The 24,438-nt window shown below is 46.4% G+C and overlaps 1 protein-coding gene across 1 annotated transcript in view; it reads right to left on the reverse strand.

Annotated features, from left to right (window-relative positions):
• Positions 1-625: 625 nt before the first annotated feature.
• The window catches only part of LOC141106895 (uncharacterized), a 41,600-nt gene continuing 17,787 nt past the window's right edge, over positions 626-24,438 (reverse strand). Inside the window, 6 exon segments of the mRNA XM_073597824.1 lie at positions 626-9,788; positions 9,790-11,675; positions 12,783-12,924; positions 13,035-13,190; positions 13,300-13,395; positions 18,538-19,511. Coding sequence (XP_073453925.1) covers positions 9,423-9,788; positions 9,790-11,675; positions 12,783-12,924; positions 13,035-13,190; positions 13,300-13,395; positions 18,538-19,511 — 3,620 coding nt within the window. The 3' untranslated portion in view covers positions 626-9,422.

The following is a 24,438-nucleotide window of genomic DNA, read 5'->3' on the forward strand; positions in this document are numbered from 1 at the left end:
TCCCTCCCCCCCACAGTTAGAAACACCTCCCTAGGTAACACATTTAACCCCTTGATCGCCCCTAGTGTTAACCCATTCCCTGCCAGTGTCATTTATTTAGTAATCAGTGGCTATTTTTAGCTCTGATCGCTGTATAAATGTCACTGGTCCCAAAGAAGTGTCCGATGTGTCTGCCGCAATGTTGCAGTACCATTAAAAATTGCAGATCGCGCCATTACTAGTAAAAAATAAATAAATACTAAAAATGTCATAAATCCATCCCCATATTTTGTAGACGCTATAACTTTTGCGCAAACCAATCAATATATGCTTATTGCGATTTCTTTTTACCAAAAATATGTAGAAGAATACATATTGGCCTAAACTGATGAAGAATTTTTTATTAATTTGTTTTTTTTGGTATATTCATTATAGCAAAAAGTAAAAAATATTGTTTTTTTTTTTTTCAAAATTGTCGCTCTTTTTTTGTTTATAGCGCAAAAAATAAAAACCGCAGAGATGATCAAATACCACCAAAAGGATTGATATCATTTTCAATACACAATTGACTTATATGTTTATTCTCACTCACAGATTATATTTTTAACTAAAGCATTAAAAACACAAAAAAAAAACAAAGGAAAAATAGTTTGACAGCATTTTAATATTTATAATCAGGGAAAAAACAAATGAAAAACAGACTGTAAACTGAAGCACAAAGTAATAAGCTTAGTAATTGTTTACTGTAACTGTTCAGTGCATAGAGTAGAGCCCAGATCTGAGTCCTCAGCCCTGACCAGCTGATCACAGCTCAGATTTACACCACATGAAACTTTCACTTTCACTGCCGGAAGTTTCTACCACCAGGAATGAGTGTTCTAGGAGAAGATATGTAGAACTTATCAGATCCAGTCTCTTCTGGAGCTTCCCAGCTCATTTACACAACCTTCTCTCCCGCAGTTGCACCCTTCCCTATCCATGCTAGGATCTCTTGCAGCTCCTCCACCATCCACACTACAATCTCCGACAGCTCTCCTCCACCGTCCACACTACATTCTCTGACAGTTCTCCTCCATCATCCACACTACATTCTCCGACAGATCTCCTCCCACCATCCACACTACATTCTCCAACAGATCTTCTCCTCCACCATCCACACTACATTCTCCGACATCTCTCCACCATCCACACTACATTCTCCGACAGATCTCCTCCACCATCCACACTACATTCTCCGACAGTTCTCCTCCACCATCCACACTACATTCTCTGACAGATCTCCTCCACCATCCACACTACATTCTCTGACAGTTCTCCTCCACCATCCACACTACATTCTCTGACAGATCTCCTCCACCATCCACACTACATTCTCCGACAGATCTCCTCCCACCATCCACACTACATTCTCCAACAGATCTTCTCCTCCACCATCCACACTACATTCTCCGACAGCTCTCCACCATCCACACTACATTCTCCGACAGATCTCCTCCACCATCCACACTACATTCTCTGACAGTTCTCCTCCACCATCCACACTACATTCTCCGACAGCTCTCCTCCACCATCCACACTACATTCTCCGACAGATCTCCTCCACCATCCACACTACATTCTCCGACAGCTCTCCTCCATCATCCACGCTACATTCTCCAAAAGCTCTCCTCCACCATCCACACTACATTCTCTGACAGATCTCCTCCACCATTTACACTACATTCTCCGACAGCTCTCCTCCACACTACATTCTCAGACAGCTCTCCTCCACCATCCACACTACATTCCCATGACAGCTCTTCTCCACCATCTACACTACATTCTCCGACAGCTCTCCTCCACCATCCACACTACATTCTCCAACAGCTCTCCTCCACCATCCACACTACATTCTCCTGACAGCTCTCCTCCCACCATCCACACTACATTCTCCGACAGATCTCCTCCACCATCCATACTACATTCTCCGACAGATCTCCTCCACTATCCAACTCTGCATTCTCCAACAGATCTCCTCCACCATCTACACTACATTCTCTGACAGCTCTCCTCCCACCATCCACACTACATTCTCCGACAGCTCTCCTCTACCATCCACACTACATTCTCTGACAGCTCTCCTCCACACTACATTCTCCGACAGCTCTCCTCCACCATCCACACTACATTGCCACGACAGCTCTCCTCCACCATACACACTACATTCTCCGACAGCCCTCCTCCTCCATCCACACTACATTCTCCGACAGCTCTCCTCCACCATCCACACTACATTCTCCAACAGCTCTCCTCCACCATCCACACTAAATTCTCCTGACAGCTCTCCTCCCACCATCCACACTACATTCTCCGACAGATCTCCTCCACCATCCATACTACATTCTCCGACAGATCTCCTCCACTATCCAACTCTACATTCTCCGACAGATCTCCTCCACCATCTACACTACATTCTCTGACAGCTCTCCTCCCACCATCCACACTACATTCTCCGACAGCTCTCCTCCACCATCCACACTACATTCTCTGACAGATCTCCTCCACCATCCACACTACATTCTCTGACAGATCTCCTCCACCATCCACACTACATTCTCTGACAGCTCTCCTCCACACTACATTCTCCGACAGCTCTCCTCCACCATCCACACTACATTGCCACGACAGCTCTCCTACACCATACACACTACATTATCCGACAGCCCTCCTCCACTATCCACACTACATTCCCATGACAGATCTCCTCCACCATACACACTACATTCTCCGACAGCTCTCCTCCACACTACATTCTCCGACAGCTCTCCTCCACCATCTATACTACATTCTCTGACAGCTCTCCTCCCACCATCTACACTACATTCTCCGACAGCTCTCCTCCACACTACATTCTCCGACAGCTCTCCTCCACCATCTACACTACATTCTCCAACAGCTCTCCTCCCCACCATCTACACTACATTCTCCGACAGCTCTCCTCCACCATACACACTACATTCTCCGACAGCCCTCCTCCTCCATCCACACTGCATTCTCCAACAGCTCTCCTCCACCATCTACACTACATTCTCCGACAGCTCTCCTCCACCATCTACACTACATTCTCCAACAGCTCTCCTCCACCATCCACACTACATTCTCCGACAGCTCTCCTCCACCATCCACACTACATTCTCCAACAGCTCTCCTCCACCATCCACACTACATTGCCACGACAGCTCTCCTCCACCATACACACTACATTCTCCGACAGCCCTCCTCCACCATCCACACTACATTCCCATGACAGACCTCCTCCACCATGCACACTACATTCTCCGACAGCTCTCCTCCACCATCTACACTACATTCTCCGACAGCTCTCCTCCCCACCATCTACACTACATTCTCCGACAGCTCTCCTCCACCATACACACTACATTCTCCGACAGCCCTCCTCCTCCATCCACACTGCATTCTCCAACAGCTCTCCTCCACCATCTACACTACATTCTCTGACAGCTCTCCTCCACCATCCACACTACATTCTCCGACAGCTCTCCTCCACCATCCACACTACATTCTCCCGACAGCTCTCCTCCCACCATCCACACTACATTCTCCGACAGCTCTCCTCCACCATCTACACTACATTCTCTGACAGCTCTCCTCCCACCATCCACACTACATTCTCCGACAGCTCTCCTCCACCATCCACACTACATTCTCTGACAGATCTCCTCCACCATCCACACTAAATTCTCTGACAGCTCTCCTCCACCATCCACACTACATTCTCCGACAGCCCTCCTCCACCATCCACACTACATTCCCATGACAGATCTCCTCCACCATACACACTACATTCTCCGACAGCTCTCCTCCACACTACATTCTCCGACAGCTCTCCTCCACCATCTACACTACATTCTCCGACAGCTCTCCTCCACCATCCACTACATTCTCCGACAGCCCTCCTCCTCCATCCACACTACATTCTCCGACAGCTCTCCTCCACCATCCACACTACATTCTCCGACAGCTCTTCTCCATCCACACTACATTCTCCGACAGATCTCCTCCACCATCCACACTACATTCTCCGACAGCTCTTCTCCATCCACACTACATTCTCCGACAGATCTCCTCCACCATCCACACTACATTCTCCGACAGTTCTCCTCCATCACCATCCACACTATATTCTCTGACAGATCTCCTCCACCATCCACACTACATTCTTCCACAGCTCTCCTCCACCATCCACACTACATTCTCCAACAGCTCTCCTCCACCATCCACACTACATTCTTCGACAGCTCTCCTCCCACCACCCACACTACATTCTCTGACAGTTCTCCTCCATCATCCACACTACATTCTCCGACAGATCTCCTCCCACCATCCACACTACATTCTCCAACAGATCTTCTCCTCCACCATCCACACTACATTCTCCGACATCTCTCCACCATCCACACTACATTCTCCGACAGATCTCCTCCACCATCCACACTACATTCTCCGACAGTTCTCCTCCACCATCCACACTACATTCTCTGACAGATCTCCTCCACCATCCACACTACATTCTCTGACAGTTCTCCTCCACCATCCACACTACATTCTCTGACAGATCTCCTCCACCATCCACACTACATTCTCCGACAGATCTCCTCCCACCATCCACACTACATTCTCCAACAGATCTTCTCCTCCACCATCCACACTACATTCTCCGACATCTCTCCACCATCCACACTACATTCTCCGACAGATCTCCTCCACCATCCACACTACATTCTCTGACAGTTCTCCTCCACCATCCACACTACATTCTCCGACAGCTCTCCTCCACCATCCACACTACATTCTCCGACAGATCTCCTCCACCATCCACACTACATTCTCCGACAGCTCTCCTCCATCATCCACGCTACATTCTCCAACAGCTCTCCTCCACCATCCACACTACATTCTCTGACAGATCTCCTCCACCATTTACACTACATTCTCCGACAGCTCTCCTCCACACTACATTCTCAGACAGCTCTCCTCCACCATCCACACTACATTCCCATGACAGCTCTTCTCCACCATCTACACTACATTCTCCGACAGCTCTCCTCCACCATCCACACTACATTCTCCAACAGCTCTCCTCCACCATCCACACTACATTCTCCTGACAGCTCTCCTCCCACCATCCACACTACATTCTCCGACAGATCTCCTCCACCATCCATACTACATTCTCCGACAGATCTCCTCCACTATCCAACTCTGCATTCTCCAACAGATCTCCTCCACCATCTACACTACATTCTCTGACAGCTCTCCTCCCACCATCCACACTACATTCTCCGACAGCTCTCCTCTACCATCCACACTACATTCTCTGACAGCTCTCCTCCACACTACATTCTCCGACAGCTCTCCTCCACCATCCACACTACATTGCCACGACAGCTCTCCTCCACCATACACACTACATTCTCCGACAGCCCTCCTCCTCCATCCACACTACATTCTCCGACAGCTCTCCTCCACCATCCACACTACATTCTCCAACAGCTCTCCTCCACCATCCACACTAAATTCTCCTGACAGCTCTCCTCCCACCATCCACACTACATTCTCCGACAGATCTCCTCCACCATCCATACTACATTCTCCGACAGATCTCCTCCACTATCCAACTCTACATTCTCCGACAGATCTCCTCCACCATCTACACTACATTCTCTGACAGCTCTCCTCCCACCATCCACACTACATTCTCCGACAGCTCTCCTCCACCATCCACACTACATTCTCTGACAGATCTCCTCCACCATCCACACTACATTCTCTGACAGATCTCCTCCACCATCCACACTACATTCTCTGACAGCTCTCCTCCACACTACATTCTCCGACAGCTCTCCTCCACCATCCACACTACATTGCCACGACAGCTCTCCTACACCATACACACTACATTATCCGACAGCCCTCCTCCACTATCCACACTACATTCCCATGACAGATCTCCTCCACCATACACACTACATTCTCCGACAGCTCTCCTCCACACTACATTCTCCGACAGCTCTCCTCCACCATCTATACTACATTCTCTGACAGCTCTCCTCCCACCATCTACACTACATTCTCCGACAGCTCTCCTCCACACTACATTCTCCGACAGCTCTCCTCCACCATCTACACTACATTCTCCAACAGCTCTCCTCCCCACCATCTACACTACATTCTCCGACAGCTCTCCTCCACCATACACACTACATTCTCCGACAGCCCTCCTCCTCCATCCACACTGCATTCTCCAACAGCTCTCCTCCACCATCTACACTACATTCTCCGACAGCTCTCCTCCACCATCTACACTACATTCTCCAACAGCTCTCCTCCACCATCCACACTACATTCTCCGACAGCTCTCCTCCACCATCCACACTACATTCTCCAACAGCTCTCCTCCACCATCCACACTACATTGCCACGACAGCTCTCCTCCACCATACACACTACATTCTCCGACAGCCCTCCTCCACCATCCACACTACATTCCCATGACAGACCTCCTCCACCATGCACACTACATTCTCCGACAGCTCTCCTCCACCATCTACACTACATTCTCCGACAGCTCTCCTCCCCACCATCTACACTACATTCTCCGACAGCTCTCCTCCACCATACACACTACATTCTCCGACAGCCCTCCTCCTCCATCCACACTGCATTCTCCAACAGCTCTCCTCCACCATCTACACTACATTCTCTGACAGCTCTCCTCCACCATCCACACTACATTCTCCGACAGCTCTCCTCCACCATCCACACTACATTCTCCCGACAGCTCTCCTCCCACCATCCACACTACATTCTCCGACAGCTCTCCTCCACCATCTACACTACATTCTCTGACAGCTCTCCTCCCACCATCCACACTACATTCTCCGACAGCTCTCCTCCACCATCCACACTACATTCTCCAACAGATCTCCTCCATCATCCACACTACATTCTCCGACAGCTCTCCTCCACCATCCACACTACATTCTCTGACAGATCTCCTCCACCATCCACACTAAATTCTCTGACAGCTCTCCTCCACCATCCACACTACATTCTCCGACAGCCCTCCTCCACCATCCACACTACATTCCCATGACAGATCTCCTCCACCATACACACTACATTCTCCGACAGCTCTCCTCCACACTACATTCTCCGACAGCTCTCCTCCACCATCTACACTACATTCTCCGACAGCTCTCCTCCACCATCCACTACATTCTCCGACAGCCCTCCTCCTCCATCCACACTACATTCTCCGACAGCTCTCCTCCACCATCCACACTACATTCTCCGACAGCTCTTCTCCATCCACACTACATTCTCCGACAGATCTCCTCCACCATCCACACTACATTCTCCGACAGCTCTTCTCCATCCACACTACATTCTCCGACAGATCTCCTCCACCATCCACACTACATTCTCCGACAGTTCTCCTCCATCACCATCCACACTATATTCTCTGACAGATCTCCTCCACCATCCACACTACATTCTTCCACAGCTCTCCTCCACCATCCACACTACATTCTCCAACAGCTCTCCTCCACCATCCACACTACATTCTTCGACAGCTCTCCTCCCACCACCCACACTACATTCCCACGACAGCTCTCCTCCACCATCCACACTACATTCTCTGACAGATCTCCTCCACCATCCACACTACATTCTCCGACAGATCTCCTCCCACCATCCACACTACATTCTCTGACAGCTCTCCTCCATCATCCACACTACATTCTCCGACAGCTCTCCTCCACCATCCACACTACATTCTCCGACAGATCTCCTCCCACCATCCACACTACATTCTCCAACAGCTCTCCTCCACCATCCACACTACATTCTCCGACAGATCTCCTCTCACCATCCACACTACATTCTCTGACAGATCTCCTCCACCATCCACACTACATTCTCCGACAGCTCTCCTCCACCATCCACACTACATTCTCCGACAGATCTCCTCCCACCATCCACACTACATTCCCCGACAGATCTCCTCCACCATCCACACTACATTCTCTGACAGATCTCCTCCCACCATCCACACTACATTCTCTGACAGCTCTCCTCCATCATCCACACTACATTCTCCGACAGCTCTCCTCCACCATCCACACTACATTCTCCGACAGATCTCCTCCCACCATCCACACTACATTCTCCAACAGCTCTCCTCCACCATCCACACTACATTCTCCGACAGATCTCCTCCCACCATCCACACTACATTCTCTGACAGATCTCCTCCACCATCTACACTACATTCTCCGACAGCTCTCCTCCACCATCCACACTACATTCTCCAACAGATCTCCTCCCACCATCCACACTACATTCTCCGACAGATCTCCTCCACCATCCACACTACATTCTCCGACAGATCTCCTCCCACCATCCACACTACATTCCCCGACAGATCTCCTCCACCATCCACACTACATTCTCCGACAGCTCTCCTCCCACCATCCACACTACATTCTCCGACAGATCTCCACCATCCACACTACATTCTCCAACAGCTCTCCTCCACCATCTACACTACATTCTCCGATAGATCTCCTCCCACCATCCACACTACATTCTCCGACAGCTCTCCTCCACCACCCACACTACATTCTCCGACAGCTCTCCTCCCACCATCCACACTACATTCTCCGACAGATCTCCTCCACCATCCACACTACATTCTCCGACAGCTCTCCTCCACCATCCACACTACATTCTCCGACAGATCTCCTCCACCATCCACACTACATTCTCCGACAGCTCTCCTCCACCATCCACACTACATTTTCCGACAGATCTTCTCCACCATCAACACTACATTCTCCGACAGATCTCCTCCACCATCCACACTACATTCTCCGACAGCTCCCCTCCACCATCCACACTACATTCTCCGACAGATCTCCTCCATCATTCACACTACATTCTCCGACAGCTCTCCTCCACCATCCACACTACATTCTCCGACAGATCTCCTCCACCATCCACAATACATTCCCTGACAGCTCTCCTCCACCATCCACACTACATTCTCCGACAGCTCTCCTCCACCATCCACACTACATTCTCCGACAACTCTCCTCCACCATCCACACTACATTCTCCGACAGCTCTCCTCCACCATCCACACTACATTCTCCGACAGATCTCCTCCACCATCCACACTATATTCTCCGACAACTCTCCTCCACCATCCACACTACATTCTCCGACAGCTCTCCTCCACCATCCACACTACATTCTCCGACAGATCTCCTCCACCATCCACACTACATTCTCCAACAGCTCTCCACCGCAAATGTCTAAGCCATCGTACATTTGTCAAAAGAAGCAGCAGGTGGGTTCTCTCTGATGTCTCGGACTTTTTATTTTATTTGTAAAACATTTCCTGCATCCCGAACGCAATGAGGTCGCTCCACGGTGTGAATTCTCTGGTGTTTAACAAGGTCTCTTATCTGAGTGAAACATTTCCCGCACTCTAAACATGAATAAGGACGTTCACATGTATGAAGTCTTTGGTGCCTAAGAAGGTTCTTGTTTTTGGTGAAAGTTTTCTCACTCAAAGTATGAGCAGGGACGCTCACCCGTGTGAATTTTCTGGTGTCTAACAAGGCCTTCTTTGTGAATGAAACATTTCCGCACTCTGAACATGAATAAAGACCCTCACCCGGGTGATTTCTCTGGTGTATAATAAAGTCTCTTTTATGAATGAAGAATTTCCCACACTCTAAAACATGGATAAGGATGCTCACCTGTGTGAATTTACTTCTGTTCAAAAAGTACTCCTTCAAAAGCGAAAGATTTCCCGCACCCTGAACATGACTAAGGATGCTCACCTGTGTGAATTTTCTGGTGTTTAAGGAGATTTTCTTTTCTAGTAAAATCTTTCCCACACACTAAACATGAATAAGGGCGTTCCCCCGTGTGTATTCTCTGGTGTCTAATAAGTTTTCCTTTTTCAAGGAAACATTTCCCGCACTCTGAACAAGGGAAAGGACGCTCACCGGTGTGAATTTTCTGGTGTACAATAAGTTTTCCTTTTTCATGGAAGCTTTGGCTGCACTCTGTACAAGGGAAAGGACGCTCACCTGTGTGAGTTCTCTTGTGTAAAGTAAGTTGCCTTTTGCGAATGAAACGTTTCCCACACTCTGAACATAAATGAGGACGCTCACCCGTGTGAGTTCTCCGATGTCTACGAAGGTCATTCTTTGCAATGAAAGATTTCCCGCACTCTGAACATGAATAAGGACGTTCACCCGTGTGAGTTCTCTGGTGTATAATAAGTGATTTTTTATGGGGGAAACCTTTCCCGCACTCTGAACAAGGGAAAGGACGCTCACCCGTGTGAATTCTTTGATGGGAAACCAGGGCTGCTTTCCGAAAGAAACATTTCCCACAGTCTGGACATGAAAACGGACACACACCTGTGTGAATTTTCTTGTGTCTAAAAAAGTTTCCCTTCTCATTGAAACATTTCCCGCACTCTGAACATGAATAAAGATGCTCACTTGTGTGACAGCTCTGGTGTCGAACAAGGTGTCCTTTCTGAGTGAAAGATTTCTCGCACTCTGAACATGAATAAGGACGCTCACCCGTGTGAATTTTCTGGTGTTCTAAAAGTATTATTTTCTGAGAGAAAGATTTTCCGCACTCTGAACATGAATAAGGGCGCTCACCCGTGTGAACTCTCTGGTGTGTCAAAAGTGATCCTTTTGCTGAAAAAGATTTCCCGCACTCTGAACATGAATAAATACGCTCACCTGTGTGAATTCTCTGGTGTTTAACAAGGTCTGCTTTCTCAGTAAAAAATTTCCCACACTCTGAACATAAATAAGGGCGCTCACCTGTGTGTTTTTTATGGTGTCTAAGAAGTTCCTTTTTCTCAATGAAAGTTTTATTGCACTCTGAACATGAGTAAGGACGATCACCCGTGTGTATTCTCTGGTGTGCAATGAGATTGTCTTTCCTAGTGAAACATTTCCCACACTCTGAACATAGATAAGGATGTTCAGCAGTGTGAAATCTCTGATGTCTAAGAAGCTCTTCGTTTTCAGTGAAACACTTCCCGCACTCTGAACATGACAATAAACGCTCTCCTGTGTGAAACCTCTTATGGCTTGAAGAAGATTTCTGGAGATTAGATGGATCTGTTGGTCTGTCAGCACTGTGAGAAGGTTCCTCAGGATTAGAAGGATCCATTGATCTTAGATGGACATCTGAAGTCATAGTATGGAATTTATCAGAAGGTTCCTCAGGATTAGAAGGATCCATTGATCTTAGATGGGCATCTGAAGTCATAGTATGGGATTTATCAGAAGGTTCCTCAGGATTAGAAGGATCCATTGATCTTAGATGGGCATCTGAAGTCATAGTATGGGATTTATCAGAAGGTTCCTCAGGATTAGAAGGATCCATTGACCTTGGATGGACATCTGAAGTCATAGTATGGGATTTATCAGAAGGTTCCTCAGGATTAGAAGGATCCGTTAATCTAACCAACCAATCAGACTTCACTTTCGTTGAATACTGTGGAATGTCAGTATCTTCTGCCCTACAATCTGGAGTTATAATAAGATGTCCTTCCAATGTATTTATACTCCAGAAACACCGTCCATCTGCTGGAAAGTAATATTTAATATAAGTCAAATCTCATACATCTTGTATTCAGAAGTCATAGATCTAAGTGTAGCTTTCAAACCAGTCCCAGAGCTCTGACATTGAATTAGGTGCAATTAGAACTGCAACTATGAATAAAAACCAGATCCAACATACAAAACACCCAAACCACACTAAGAGCTGGAGGCTCCTAAGGACATACTTTTGGACAAAACATGTAGGGTGGAGTCACACTGCTGTATCAAGTTATGTGCAGCAGCTTCTCATGAGGGGTAATTGTTAATGTCTATAGATGTTCGTAAACGCTTTGGCCTTGTCTTGTTTGCTCCATACGTGAGACTTGCAACACAGTTGCTCAAATTGTGCAATCGTTCTGCAGGCTACAAGAGAGGATGGAGAAACGTAGCTGAGATTCAGCATTAGAGGCCCCTGAGGATGTCTTATTGGAAAAAACGGGTAGTCTTAGCACTGATGTCACACCACAGTATCGGGTTTCGTGCAGCGGCTGCCATGTAAGTTACCAATACTATCTATGGATGTTCTTATTCTCTTTTAAAGTTTTAATAAAACATGCTGCACTATAGTTTTTGTCTTGTTTGCCACATAAGTGAGACTTACGGCATGGTTGTTGCCATTATGAAATCCTTCTGCGGGCTACAAGAGAAGATGGAGAAACATGGCAGAAATTTAGAGCTAGAGGCCCCTGAGGAAGTCCTATTGGACAAAACCTGTAGGGTAGAGTCTTAGTGCAGATGTCACACCGCTGTATCAGGTTTCACGCAGTGTCTTCTCATGCGAGTTACCAATAATGTTTATAAATGTTCGTATGCTCTTTTAAAGTTATAATAAAACATACTGCACCATGTCCCTGTCTTGTTGGGGAATTATCTGCCTTTTGGAAGAAGGAATTATTTTAGCCTAATGAATTATGAACAAACTTTATGTGGCTTTTTTCTCCTCCTCTGGATCTACTTCAGCTTTGGATTTCTTTTTAACTCAGTGAACATATGGTATATTTCAATCCATATAACAATGTAATTACATGCTTTATACTTAGAGAGGTGGAATTTAAATGTGAAATGTTTCTGTATTTAGTGTGTATTACTCACTTGTGTCCATATGTAGAGAAGATTCCTCCAGTTTACTTTCCATAATCATCTCCCCCTCCTCCATAGACTGCTGATCTCCACTCACCAACCTCTCTTCTTCTTCCCGTTTAACCTCAACTTTGATGTCTTTTTGTTCTTCATTCTAAATTCCAGAGATGATAAAATATAACATTTCGAAACACTGCTGCCAATAATGTCTTCTCAAGTTCTCATAGAATTATGTTTGAGTTATTTTTGCCCAGTCCCATCTACCTGATTATTCTCAATATAGTGAATATAGTGGTGATTTTCCTGTGTAGAATTCTGAGAATACAGAGGACAACCCTCCTCCATAGACTGCTGACGTCTGGTCACCAACGTCTCTTCTTCCTGTTTAACCTCAACTTTTATGTCTTTCAATTCTTCACCCTAAATCCCGAAGATGATAGAATACATATGTAAAAAAGTACAAGAGATTACATAGAAGAATGGCTTCTCATAGCTTAGTATTCTGTTCTTGTTGCTCAGTTCCATCTACCTGATGATGGTGAGGGATGGTGTGATCTTCCTGTGTGGAATCCCGGGAATACAGAGGACAGGGACATCTCTCTGGTGGGTTCCCATTACTGGATCCATCTGTAGGAAACACACACACTGACTGAATACATTGTTTCTATGTGTTTATCAGATGATGGGGGATCTAGGTGGAGCCTCCGTACTGCTCTCTCCTTTACAATAAAGTCTCCTCTTACCCGGTGATGTGAGGGGCGGCTGATTCTCCATCATGACGTCCTTGTAGAGATCCTTGTGTCCTTCTAAATACTCCCACTCCTCCATGGAGAAATAGACAGTGACATCCTGACACCTTATAGGAACCTGACACACACAATGATACAGTCACCATCCAGACACATCCCTTGTCTGTTACTGGATAATGTCCCAGAATTCCCGGCACCGCTCACCTCTCCTGTCAGCAGATCAATAATCCTGTTGGTGACTTCTAGAATCTTCTTGGCACTGGTTACCTCTTTTGTCAGGTGGAGGCACTGTGATGGGCGATGATCCGTGAAGACTACTGCTGGGTGTTAAGAATTATCTGGACTGTACTGGGATGAATAATGTCTGCACAGAGTTCCTCCAAAGTGGACTCTTAAGACAGCTTTTCATAATATTCTGAAGGCCTTGTTAATCTCACTGAAAGAAATCCAGACCTTAATTGAAGTTTGGATTGATTGGAGTCGAGCATTACTTTACTCTGTTAAAGATTTCCCTTCACTTCCTTTCAAGGTGATGCCAAAAACAATGATGTGAATGGAAATAAGCCCAATAGGGACACAGACAAAAAAAAAAATCTGGCAGCAGTTCTACCTCTGCTGTTCCCAATCTAAAATAAAAAAAAATGTTTAGTTTAGCACTAAAGAGAAGCATTACCTGGTAAATATTGGATTGGAGAGGATAGAGGTTTACTAAATAGTACTGACCATGTATGATGGAGGATATGTAGACATGATGTTGTTCTGTGTGCACAGTGGTCGGGAATGTCTATATTGTGAGCCCCGTCCTATTAGTGTCACTGGGCACGGCATGTACTGTACACATTGATGTCACCCTGACAGCCAACTCCACCAAAATAGGTTTGGAGGCATCTGTACTGTGATTGGTGCTCAGGATCACATGACAGAGACAGGACAGCCAGTACAGTTATGGTGAAAGGCCATAGAGAACCAACAATCCTTCACTAACATACTTTAAGGTAAAGAATGGCAGCATCACTTCCATCAAATCACAAAAATCAGGAGCTTCATCCCTTATTTTATGTACTGTAGGGATGTTCATTCCTTCTGCTGCCTTCATTAGAACTTGTAGTGTAGTTCAGTCTTCTTCCTCTCCATTTCTTGATCCAAAGAAGACATGGTGTCCATTAACTCACAGTGATGAGAGCCAACAACCCCCGAGACAGCTTTATGGAGGTTGGATAAATGGCTCTATATTTAGGATGTATCTGGTTTATAAACCAGAGGCTCTGGATGGACAGTTGGATACATGGTTCTATATTTAGGATGTATCTGGTCTATAAACCAGAGGCTCTGGATGGACAGTTGGATAAATGGTTCTATTTTTAGAATGTATCCGGTCTATAAACCAGAGGCTCTGGATGGACAGTTGGATAAATGGTTCTATATTTAGGATGTATCTGGTCTATAAACCAGAGGCTCTGGATGGACAGTTGGATAAATGGTTCTATATATCTATGCTGTGTCTGGTCTATAAACCAGAAGGCTCTGGATGGACAGTTGGATAATTGGCTCTATGTTAGGACGTATTTGTTCTATAAACCAGAGGCTCTGGATGGACAGTTGGATAAACAGTTCTATATTTAGGATGTATCTGGTCTATAAACCAGAGGCTCTGGATGTACAGTTGGATAAATGGTTCTATATTTAGGATGTATCCGGTCTATAAACCAGAGGTTCTGGATGAACAGTTGGATAAACAGTTCTATATTTAGGATGTATCTGGTCTATAAACCAGAGGCTCTGGATGGACAGTTGGATAAATGGTTCTATATTTAGGATGTATCCAGTCTATAAACCAGAGGCTCTGGATGGACAGTTGGATAAATGGCTCTATATTTAGGATGTATCTGGTTTATAAACCAGAGGCTCTGGATGGACAGTTGAATAAATGGTTCTATATTTAGGATGTATCTGGTCTATAAACCAGAGGCTCCAGATGGACAATTGGATAAATGGCTCTATATTTAGGATGTATCTGGTCTATAAACCAGAGGCTCTGGATGGACAGTTGGATAAATGGCTCTATATTTAGGATGTATCCTGTCTATAATTCCAAAGGCTCTGAATGGACAGTTGGATAAATAAATCTGTATATGCAGAATATATCTGTTCTATAAACTATAAAAGATGTCCCAGGAGGAAGAGGGCGAACATAAAGGGACGGTTACTGGGTGTAAATATAAAATAATACCTTATTACCTCCTCGGCTGCCAGTTCCACCAATGTCTCCTCTCTACGCCTCTTTTTTCCGGGAACTCCCTATTTATACTTCTATATCATTTCCTGTTGGTAATCTACATCACTTCCTGTCTGTACACTACATCACTTCCTGTCTGAAGAGACATCACTTCCTGTCTGAAGAGACATCACTTCCTGTTGGTGTGTTCTAAGTGAAAGCACCACCTTGTGTTGAATATAAAATACTGCGGTCTACGTTACACTTCATCCTTGTCCCCGCTGCCTCCTGGTCCATTTCTCCATTATGTTACATCCATGATTACACATGTAGATTATATCTCAGATAAAATACAGACATAAAAAAAAATTTAAATAATTTTTTGCTTATATTTTATTATTTATAAATGTAAAACCAAATATTAAAAAACCAAAGTAAACATTAAAATACAACATATTGGCCTCAATTTAAATAGTTTTAATACAAGTAGAAGGATCTTTATTTTAGCCATGTGAATGTAATTTTCAAATCTCATTGTACCTGAAGTGGAATTCCAGTCCAGTAAGTACTAGGGTTGCCACCTTTTGTTCAAGCCAAAGCCGAACACACTTGTGGCACAAGGCAATTATTTATTTATTTTTTGTAGTAAACACTATAGGGCCTGGGATACATTTGGGTGCCTCAAGGATGGACAGGGGGACAGTGGGATGGACGGGGGACAGTGGGATTGACAGGGGGGACTTTGGGATGGACAGAGGGACCGTGGAAAGGACGGGGGAAAGTAGGATGGACAGGGGGAACAGTGGATTGGACGGGGGGAACCGTGGAATGGACAGGGGGACCGTGGAATGGACAAGGGGATGGCCAAGGGGATGGCCAAGGGGATGGCCTGTGGGATGGACAGTGGGATAGACGGGGGACAAGGGGTTGGACAGGGGGACAGTAGGATGGTTCCTGGCGGTAGTGAGGGGGTTGTCTATCTGGCTTCCTCCCCAGCGATCGATTTCTAAAAGCAACCATGAACCTGGGATATGGAGACCCACAGCCTGGTCACATGGTACTGGAAGAAAGGAGTTAAGAAGTGCATGCATGAGGTCCACGCTAAAGGAAGGAAGAGAGAATAGATCCCGGATGTCAAACATCCACCGACTCCTATGGTGGTATAGAGAGACAACCTCAGCCTGGGCTCCCTCAAGGCCAGACCCCCAACACATTTCGCATCTCTACTTGGTATAACTTGGAAAGACTGTACTTGCTGCCTAGCTGAATAAACATGCGGGACAAACCTGGCTCGACTGTTCCTGAGTGTCCCTGACTTATGCATGGTTTTCAATAGCCAATGCCAATGCCAATGTAATTGGATGGAAAAATCAAATCTCACACGCCCCAACATTGTGTGTTTTATCTACATACAATCCTTCAAAATCCTGCACCTCAACCCACACACGGCATTCGGACATGTAGAGGATTATTTTGGAGATGGAATATGTATGTGAAACTGCAACTCCAGGGGGAAACGTGACCTCCAACACCTCCCCCCCACCATCCACACTACATTCTCCGACAGATCTCCTCCACCATCCACACTACATTCTACGACAGATCTCCTCCACCATCCACACTACATTCTCCGACAGATCTCCTCCACCATCCACACTACATTCTCCGACAGCTCTCCTCCACCATGCACACTACATTCTCCGACAGTTCTCCTCCACCATCCACACTACATTCTCCGACAGATCTCCTCCACCATCCACACTACATTCTCCGACAGCTCTCCTCCACCATGCACACTACATTCTCCGACAGTTCTCCTCCACCATCCACACTACATTCTCCGACAGATCTCCTCCACCATCCACACTACATTCTCCGACAGATCTCCTCCACCATCCACACTACATTCTCCGACAGATCTCCTCCACCATCCACACTACATTCTCCGACAGATCTCCTCCACCATCCACACTACATTCTCCGACAGCTCTCCTCCACCATGCACACTACATTCTCCGACAGTTCTCCTCCACCATCCACACTACATTCTCCAACAGCTCTCCTCCACCATCCACACTACATTCTCCGACAGCTCTCCTCCACCATCCACACTACATTCTCCGACAGATCTCCTCCCACCATCCACACTACATTCTCTGACAGCTCTCCTCCACCATCCACACTACATTCTCCGACAGATCTCCTCCACCATCCACACTACATTCTCCGACAGATCTCCTCCACCATCCACACTACATTCTCCGACAGATCTCCTCCACCATCCACACTACATTCTCCGACAGATCTCCTCCACCATCCACACTACATTCTCCGACATATCTCCTCCACCATCCACACTACATTCTCCAACAGATCTCCTCCACCATCCACACTACATTCTCCGACAGATCTCCTCCACCATCCACACTACATTCTCTGACAGTTCTCCTCCACCATCCACACTACATTCTCCGCCATTATACACCATTAGGGCCTATCTGACCCCCTCCCTAGGAGATTCTGAAGCTTATGGGACAATGTTTGTTCCCAGGACTGCATACTAGTACAGCTAATTATGAGGGGGATACCTCTCTGCGTGCATAATTTATATCCTATATATAAAATGGAAAAAGAAGAATAGTTCTTTCAAGAAAAAGAAGAAGCCAAGGGAAGACTTGGTCCATTTAGAAACGATTTTCTTGTCCTCCAGAAGTTCTGTGGATTAAACAGTTCCTCCTGGAAAAGCCATTGTACATTTGTCAAAAGAATCAGCTGGTGGGTTCTCTCTGACTTCTCCAACTTATTTCATCTTCTTAACATTTCCCACATCCTGAATGCAGTGCGCACGTTCAGCGGTGTGCATTCTCTGGTGTCTAACAAGGTGTTCTTTCCGAGTGAATGATTTCCCACACTCTGAACACGGATAAGGATGCCCCCCCCCGTGAACTTTCTGATGTCTTACAAGGTCTGCATTGCGAATGAAACATTTCCCGCACTCTGAACATGAATATGGGCGCTCACCTTTGTGCTTTTTCTGATGCCCAAGAAGTTCCTTTTTCACAGGGAAAGATTTCCCGCACTCTAAACATGAATAAAGACCCTCACCTGTGTGAATTTTCTGGTGAATAACAAGGTCTCTTTTACGAATTAAGGATTTCCCACACTCTAAACATGGATAAGGACGCACCCCTGTGTGAACTCTTTGGTGTGTAACAAGGTGTCCTTTCCGAGCGAATGGTTTCCCGCACTCTGAACATGAATAAGGACGTTCACCCGTGTGAACTCTCTGGTGTATCACAAGTGATCTTTTTGCAGAGAAAGATTTCCCGCACTCTGAACATGAATAAGGGCGCTCACCTGTGTGAATTCTCTGGTGGATATCACGTTCTCCTTTCTGAGCGAAAGATTTCCCGCACTCTGAACATGAATAAGGACACTCACCCGTGTGAACTCTCTGGTGTTTAACAAGGACTCCTTTTGTGGTGAAGGATTTCCCGCACTCTGAACAACGGAAAGGACGCTCACCCGTGTGAATCCTCTGGTGTTCAGTAAGGTGTACTTTTTTAGGGAAACATTTGCCGCACTCTGAACAACGATAAGGACGCTCACCGGTGTGAGTTCTCTGGTGTACAATAAGTACTGCTTTCTGAGTGAAACATTTTTCGCACTCTGAACATGGATAGGGACGTTCACCAGTGTGAATTCTATGATGTCTACGAAGATCATTCCTTTCAGTGAAACATTTCCCGCACTCTGAACATGAGAATGAACGCTCTCCTGTGTGAAACCTCTTATGGCTTAAAGATGATTTCTGGGGCTTGGATGGATGTGTTGATTGATCGGCACTGTGAGAACTTAGATGGACATCTGAAGTCATAGTATGGGATTTCTCAGAAGGTTCCTCAGGATTAGAAGGACCCATTGATCTTGCATGGACATCTGAAGTCATAGTATGGGATTTCTCAGAAGGTTCCTCAGGATTAGAAGGACCCATTGATCTTGCATGGACATCTGAAGTCATAGTATGGGATTTCTCAGAAGTTTCCTCAGGATTAGAAGGACCCATTGATCTTGCATGGACATCTGAAGTCATAGTATGGGATTTCTCAGAAGGTTCCTCAGGATTAGAAGGACCCATTGATCTTGCATGGACATCTGAAGTCATAGTATGGGATTTCTCAGAAGGTTCCTCAGGATTAGAAGGACCCATTGATCTTGCATGGACATCTGAAGTCATAGTATGGGATTTCTCAGAAGGTTCCTCAGGATTAGAAGGACCCATTGATCTTAGATGGACATCTGAAGTCAGAGTATGGGGTTTATCAGAAGGTTCCTCAGGATTGGAAGGATCCTTTGATCTAACCAACCAATCAGAGTTCACTTCTGTTTTACAATCTGGAGATATAATAAGATGTCTCTCTGATGTATTTATATTCCAGAAACACCGTCCATCTGCTGGAAATCAATATTTAATAGAAGTCATATCTGTTCTCATATATCTTGTATTCAGAAGTCATAGATCTATGTGTAGCTTTCAAAACATTCCCAGAGCTCTGGCACTGAATTTGGTGTAATTATTACAGAAAATTAAAAATAAAAAAAATGATACAAAACTCCCAAACTGCACTAAGTAACAGTATTTGTGCATTGGTGACAAGGTCATGGTGAAGAATGGGACATTCGTCCACCTATTCCTAAAAATACATCAAGGATATACCGTTCATATTGTGTACAGCAGTTTAAAAAGTGCATGTGAACATCCATAGACATCATCAGTAACTCACATGAGAGGCCACCACATGGAACCTGATACAGTGGCATAACATCAAGGTCAAGGCTCCGCCCTACTTGTTTCGTCTAATCATCCTCAGGGGTCTCTAGTGTTGAATCTCCACCCTGCATTGTAGACCGCATAAGCAATTGCATATGCTTGGGAATCTCATCGACAGGTCCATTTAAGAGTCAGTTGTGCTTTTTAGGAATGTTAATCAGTTACAGAGTATATTAAAGCATGTACCCTCACTCAAAAGCGCCTGACCCTGGGGCAAGTCAGCCATTGATTTTTTTTGAGGAATGACGTAGTTTATGGAGTTTCATATAGTGTACAGTATTCTCCTCATTTGTTGGGAACATGACGGTATATTGAGGAATGGAGATGGACCTTTCATATGGTGTACAGTATCTCCTCCTCATTTGTTGGGAACATGACGTTATATTGAGGAACGGAGATGGACCTTTCATAGGGTGTACAGTATCTCCTCCTCATTTGTTGGGAACTATAGGTGATTTTTCTGTCCTCTTCTGGATCAACTGCCACTTTACATTTTTTTTTTCTCTCAATGGACATATGGTATTATTTCAACCCATGTAACAATGTAAATACATTCTTTATACTTAAAGAAGTAGATTTAAATAGTGAACTGTCTCTGCATTTAGTGTTTATGACTTACTTATGTCCATATGTAGAGAAGATTCCTCCTGTTTACTTTCCATAATCATCTCCCCCTCCTCCAGAGACTGCTGATCTCCACTCACCAACGTCTCTTCTTCTTCTTTCTTAACCTCAAATTTGATGTCTTTCCGTTCTTCATTCTAAATTTCAGAGATGACAAAATATAACATCTAAAAACACAGCTGAAAATATTAAGAGATTACATAAGAGAATATCTTCTCATAGAATTATTTTGTAGTTTATTTTGTGCAATCCCATCTACCTGATCATTCTCTGTGTTTTGATGATACAGAGGACAACCCTCCTCCATAGACTGCTGATCTCCACTCACCAACCTCTCTTCATCTTCCTCTTTAACTTCAGCTTTGATGTATGCCAGTTCCTTATTCTAAGCCCCAAAGATGATAGATTTCAATTTTAAAAAGGAACAAAAGATTACATAATAGAATGTCCTCTCATTGCATAGAATACATTTTTGATCTACATGCTCAGTCCCATCTACCTGATGATGGTGAGGGATGGTGTGACCTTCCTGTTTGGAATCCCGGGAATACAGAGGACGGGGACATCTCTCTGGTGGGTTCCCATTACTGGATCCATCTGTAGGAAACACACACACTGACTGAATACATTGTTTCTATGTGTTTATCAGATGATGGGGGATTTAGGTGGTAGGGGTGCTGAAATTAATCGTTGCATCGATGCATCGCGATTCGGGTGTCCCCGATGCGGCATCGATGCATAAAACCCCGAAAATCGATGTTTGGTGACGTCATTAGTAGCCCCGCCCCTCCCGGGAAAGCGCTCGAGAAAATTTTTAAACCGTCTTTATTTTAATAAATATATTACAAAGGATGGTGTGCCCCCGCTGTATGTGCTTTTTTAAAAAACAATGTCACTTCATACCGAACTTCGCCGGTATACGATCATGTGACTCCCGGCCCGCCCCGCCCCTCTCCGCTCTTTTCTTCGCTCTCCGCTTCCGCCTCCTGAGTCCTGACGTCAGCGGGGATTTCTCAGTCCCGCCCGCCTCTCTTCTGATACGATAACTATAGTCAGCGGGCGGGACTGAGAATTCCCCGCTGACGTCAGGACTCAGGAGACACGTGAGCGGAGAGCGGAGAGGGAAGAGGAGAGCGGAGAGGGGCGGGACGGCCGGGAGTCACATGATCGTATACCGGCAAAATTTGGTATGAAGTGACATCGTTTTTTAAAAGCACATACAGCGGGGGCACACCATCCTTTGTAATATATTTATTAAAAGAAAGTAATTGGGGGGGGGGGTCAGTGATGGCTGCGTTTGGCGGGCACAGGTGGCTGCGTTTGGGCACAGGTGGCTGGATTTGGCGGGCACAGGTGGCTGCGTTTTGGCACAGGTGGCTGCGTTTTGGCACAGGTGGCTGCGTTTGGCGGGCACAAGTGGCTGCGTTTGGGCACAAGTGGCTGAGTTTGGTGGGCACAAGTGGCTGCGTTTGGGCACAAGTGGCTGCGTTTGGGCACAAGTGGCTGAGTTTGGGCACAGGTGGCTGAGTTTGGCTGGCACAAGTGGCTGAGTTTGGCTGGCACAAGTGGCTGAGTTTGGGCACAGGTGGCTGAGTTTGGCGGGCACAAGTGGCTGCGTTTGGGCACAAGTGGCTGCGTTTGGGCACAGTGGCTGCGTTTGGGCACAGTGGCTGCGTTTGACGGGCACAAGTGGCTGCGTTTGACGGGCACAAGTGGCTGCGTTTGACGGGCACAAGTGGCTGCGTTTGACGGGCACAAGTGGCTGCGTTTGATGGGGGAGGTTCAGTATTTTTCAGTTTGTTTGCGCCCCCCAAAAAAATTTTGAGCACCAGCCGCCACTGGTCAGCACAGAGACAGTACAGGGAACTTCACAGGGCTGTTTGTCATCTGTGGATTCTATCCCTTTTGACCTCCCAGCAGCAGTGTGTGTGAATCTCTGTACCCTGTAGTGCACCGGATTAGTGCACTTTTTTAGGGAGTGAGGTTATTTTTAATTCAAAGCGGAGTTCCAGTCAATTTTTCGTTTATTAGAAGTCAGCAGCTACAAAAAAAGTGCATGTTCTGACTTTTAATAAAAAGACACTCACCTGTCCCACAATCCAGCGACGTGGCCACCCAAACCCTCCCTTCTCTCCCCCACCTGTCCACAGCGCTGGCAATACTACTGTGGGCATCCGGCTGTGACAGCTTGCAGCTTCACAGCCGGGTGCGCATGTCTCACTGCGCTGTCCTGCATAGCCGGGCAATCTTTTGGGAACTGTGATGTGTCCTAGAAGATTGCAGGGTGGAAGGGCCACCTAGGCGGCCCAAGCGGAAGTGGGAGCTCGTCGGTAATCGTGATGCATCGTGATGCATCGCGGAATCGAATCGAATCGAATCGTTGACCAGATAATCGTAATCGAATCGTGAGACCAGTGAAGATGCGCAGCCCTACTAGGTGGACCCTCCGTACTGCTCTCTCCTTTACAATAAAGTCTCCTCTTACCCGGTGATGTGAGCGGCGGCTGATTCTCCATCATGACGTCCTTGTAGAGATCCTTGTGAGAGAAACAGACAGTGACCTCCCGACACCTTATAGGAACCTGACACACACAATGATACAGTCACCATCCAGACACATCCCTTGTCTGTTACTGGATAATGTCCCTGAATTCCCGGCACCGCTCACCTCTCCTGTCAGCAGATCAAAGATCTCATTACTGATTTCTAGAATCTTCTTGGCACTGGTTACCTCTGTTGTCAGGCAGTGAGGTGGAGGCACTGTGATGGGTGATGATGTAAGTTTTCATAATATTTTAAAGCCCTCCTCAGGGGCCGAATGACCATCGGGCAGTTCGGACACTGACCGAGGGCCTGTGGCCAGTAGGGGGCCCCATGACAGCTTCCACTTTGGGACCCGATCTACCCGTCAGCTAGCTGTGATTGACATATAGATCAGGTCCTTGCTCACTGCTAAGAGACTGCAGTGTAAACAGACCTCTCGTGATGCGCTCCTCCCCGACGGCCCCTCCTTCCCTCCCATCCACCCCAGGTGCTTGTATCTGCCATCACCTCGGACGGACAGAAGAGAGGAGGGGCGGCGGGGAAGAGAGCATCACGAGAGGTCTGTATACAGCCGCTTCCCGTGCTACTCTGCATTCCTGGAAGGAAAGTGCAGCAGCTTGTACCAAGTGCTGCTATTAGAAAGTTGCTGCACAGCTTCCCAATCACAGTGTCCCCCTGTGCCCCCCACCTCTCCACAGTGCCCCC

Source organism: Aquarana catesbeiana, linkage group LG08 (genome assembly GCF_042186555.1).
Source record: "Aquarana catesbeiana isolate 2022-GZ linkage group LG08, ASM4218655v1, whole genome shotgun sequence".
NCBI classification, from domain to species: domain Eukaryota; kingdom Metazoa; phylum Chordata; class Amphibia; order Anura; family Ranidae; genus Aquarana; species Aquarana catesbeiana.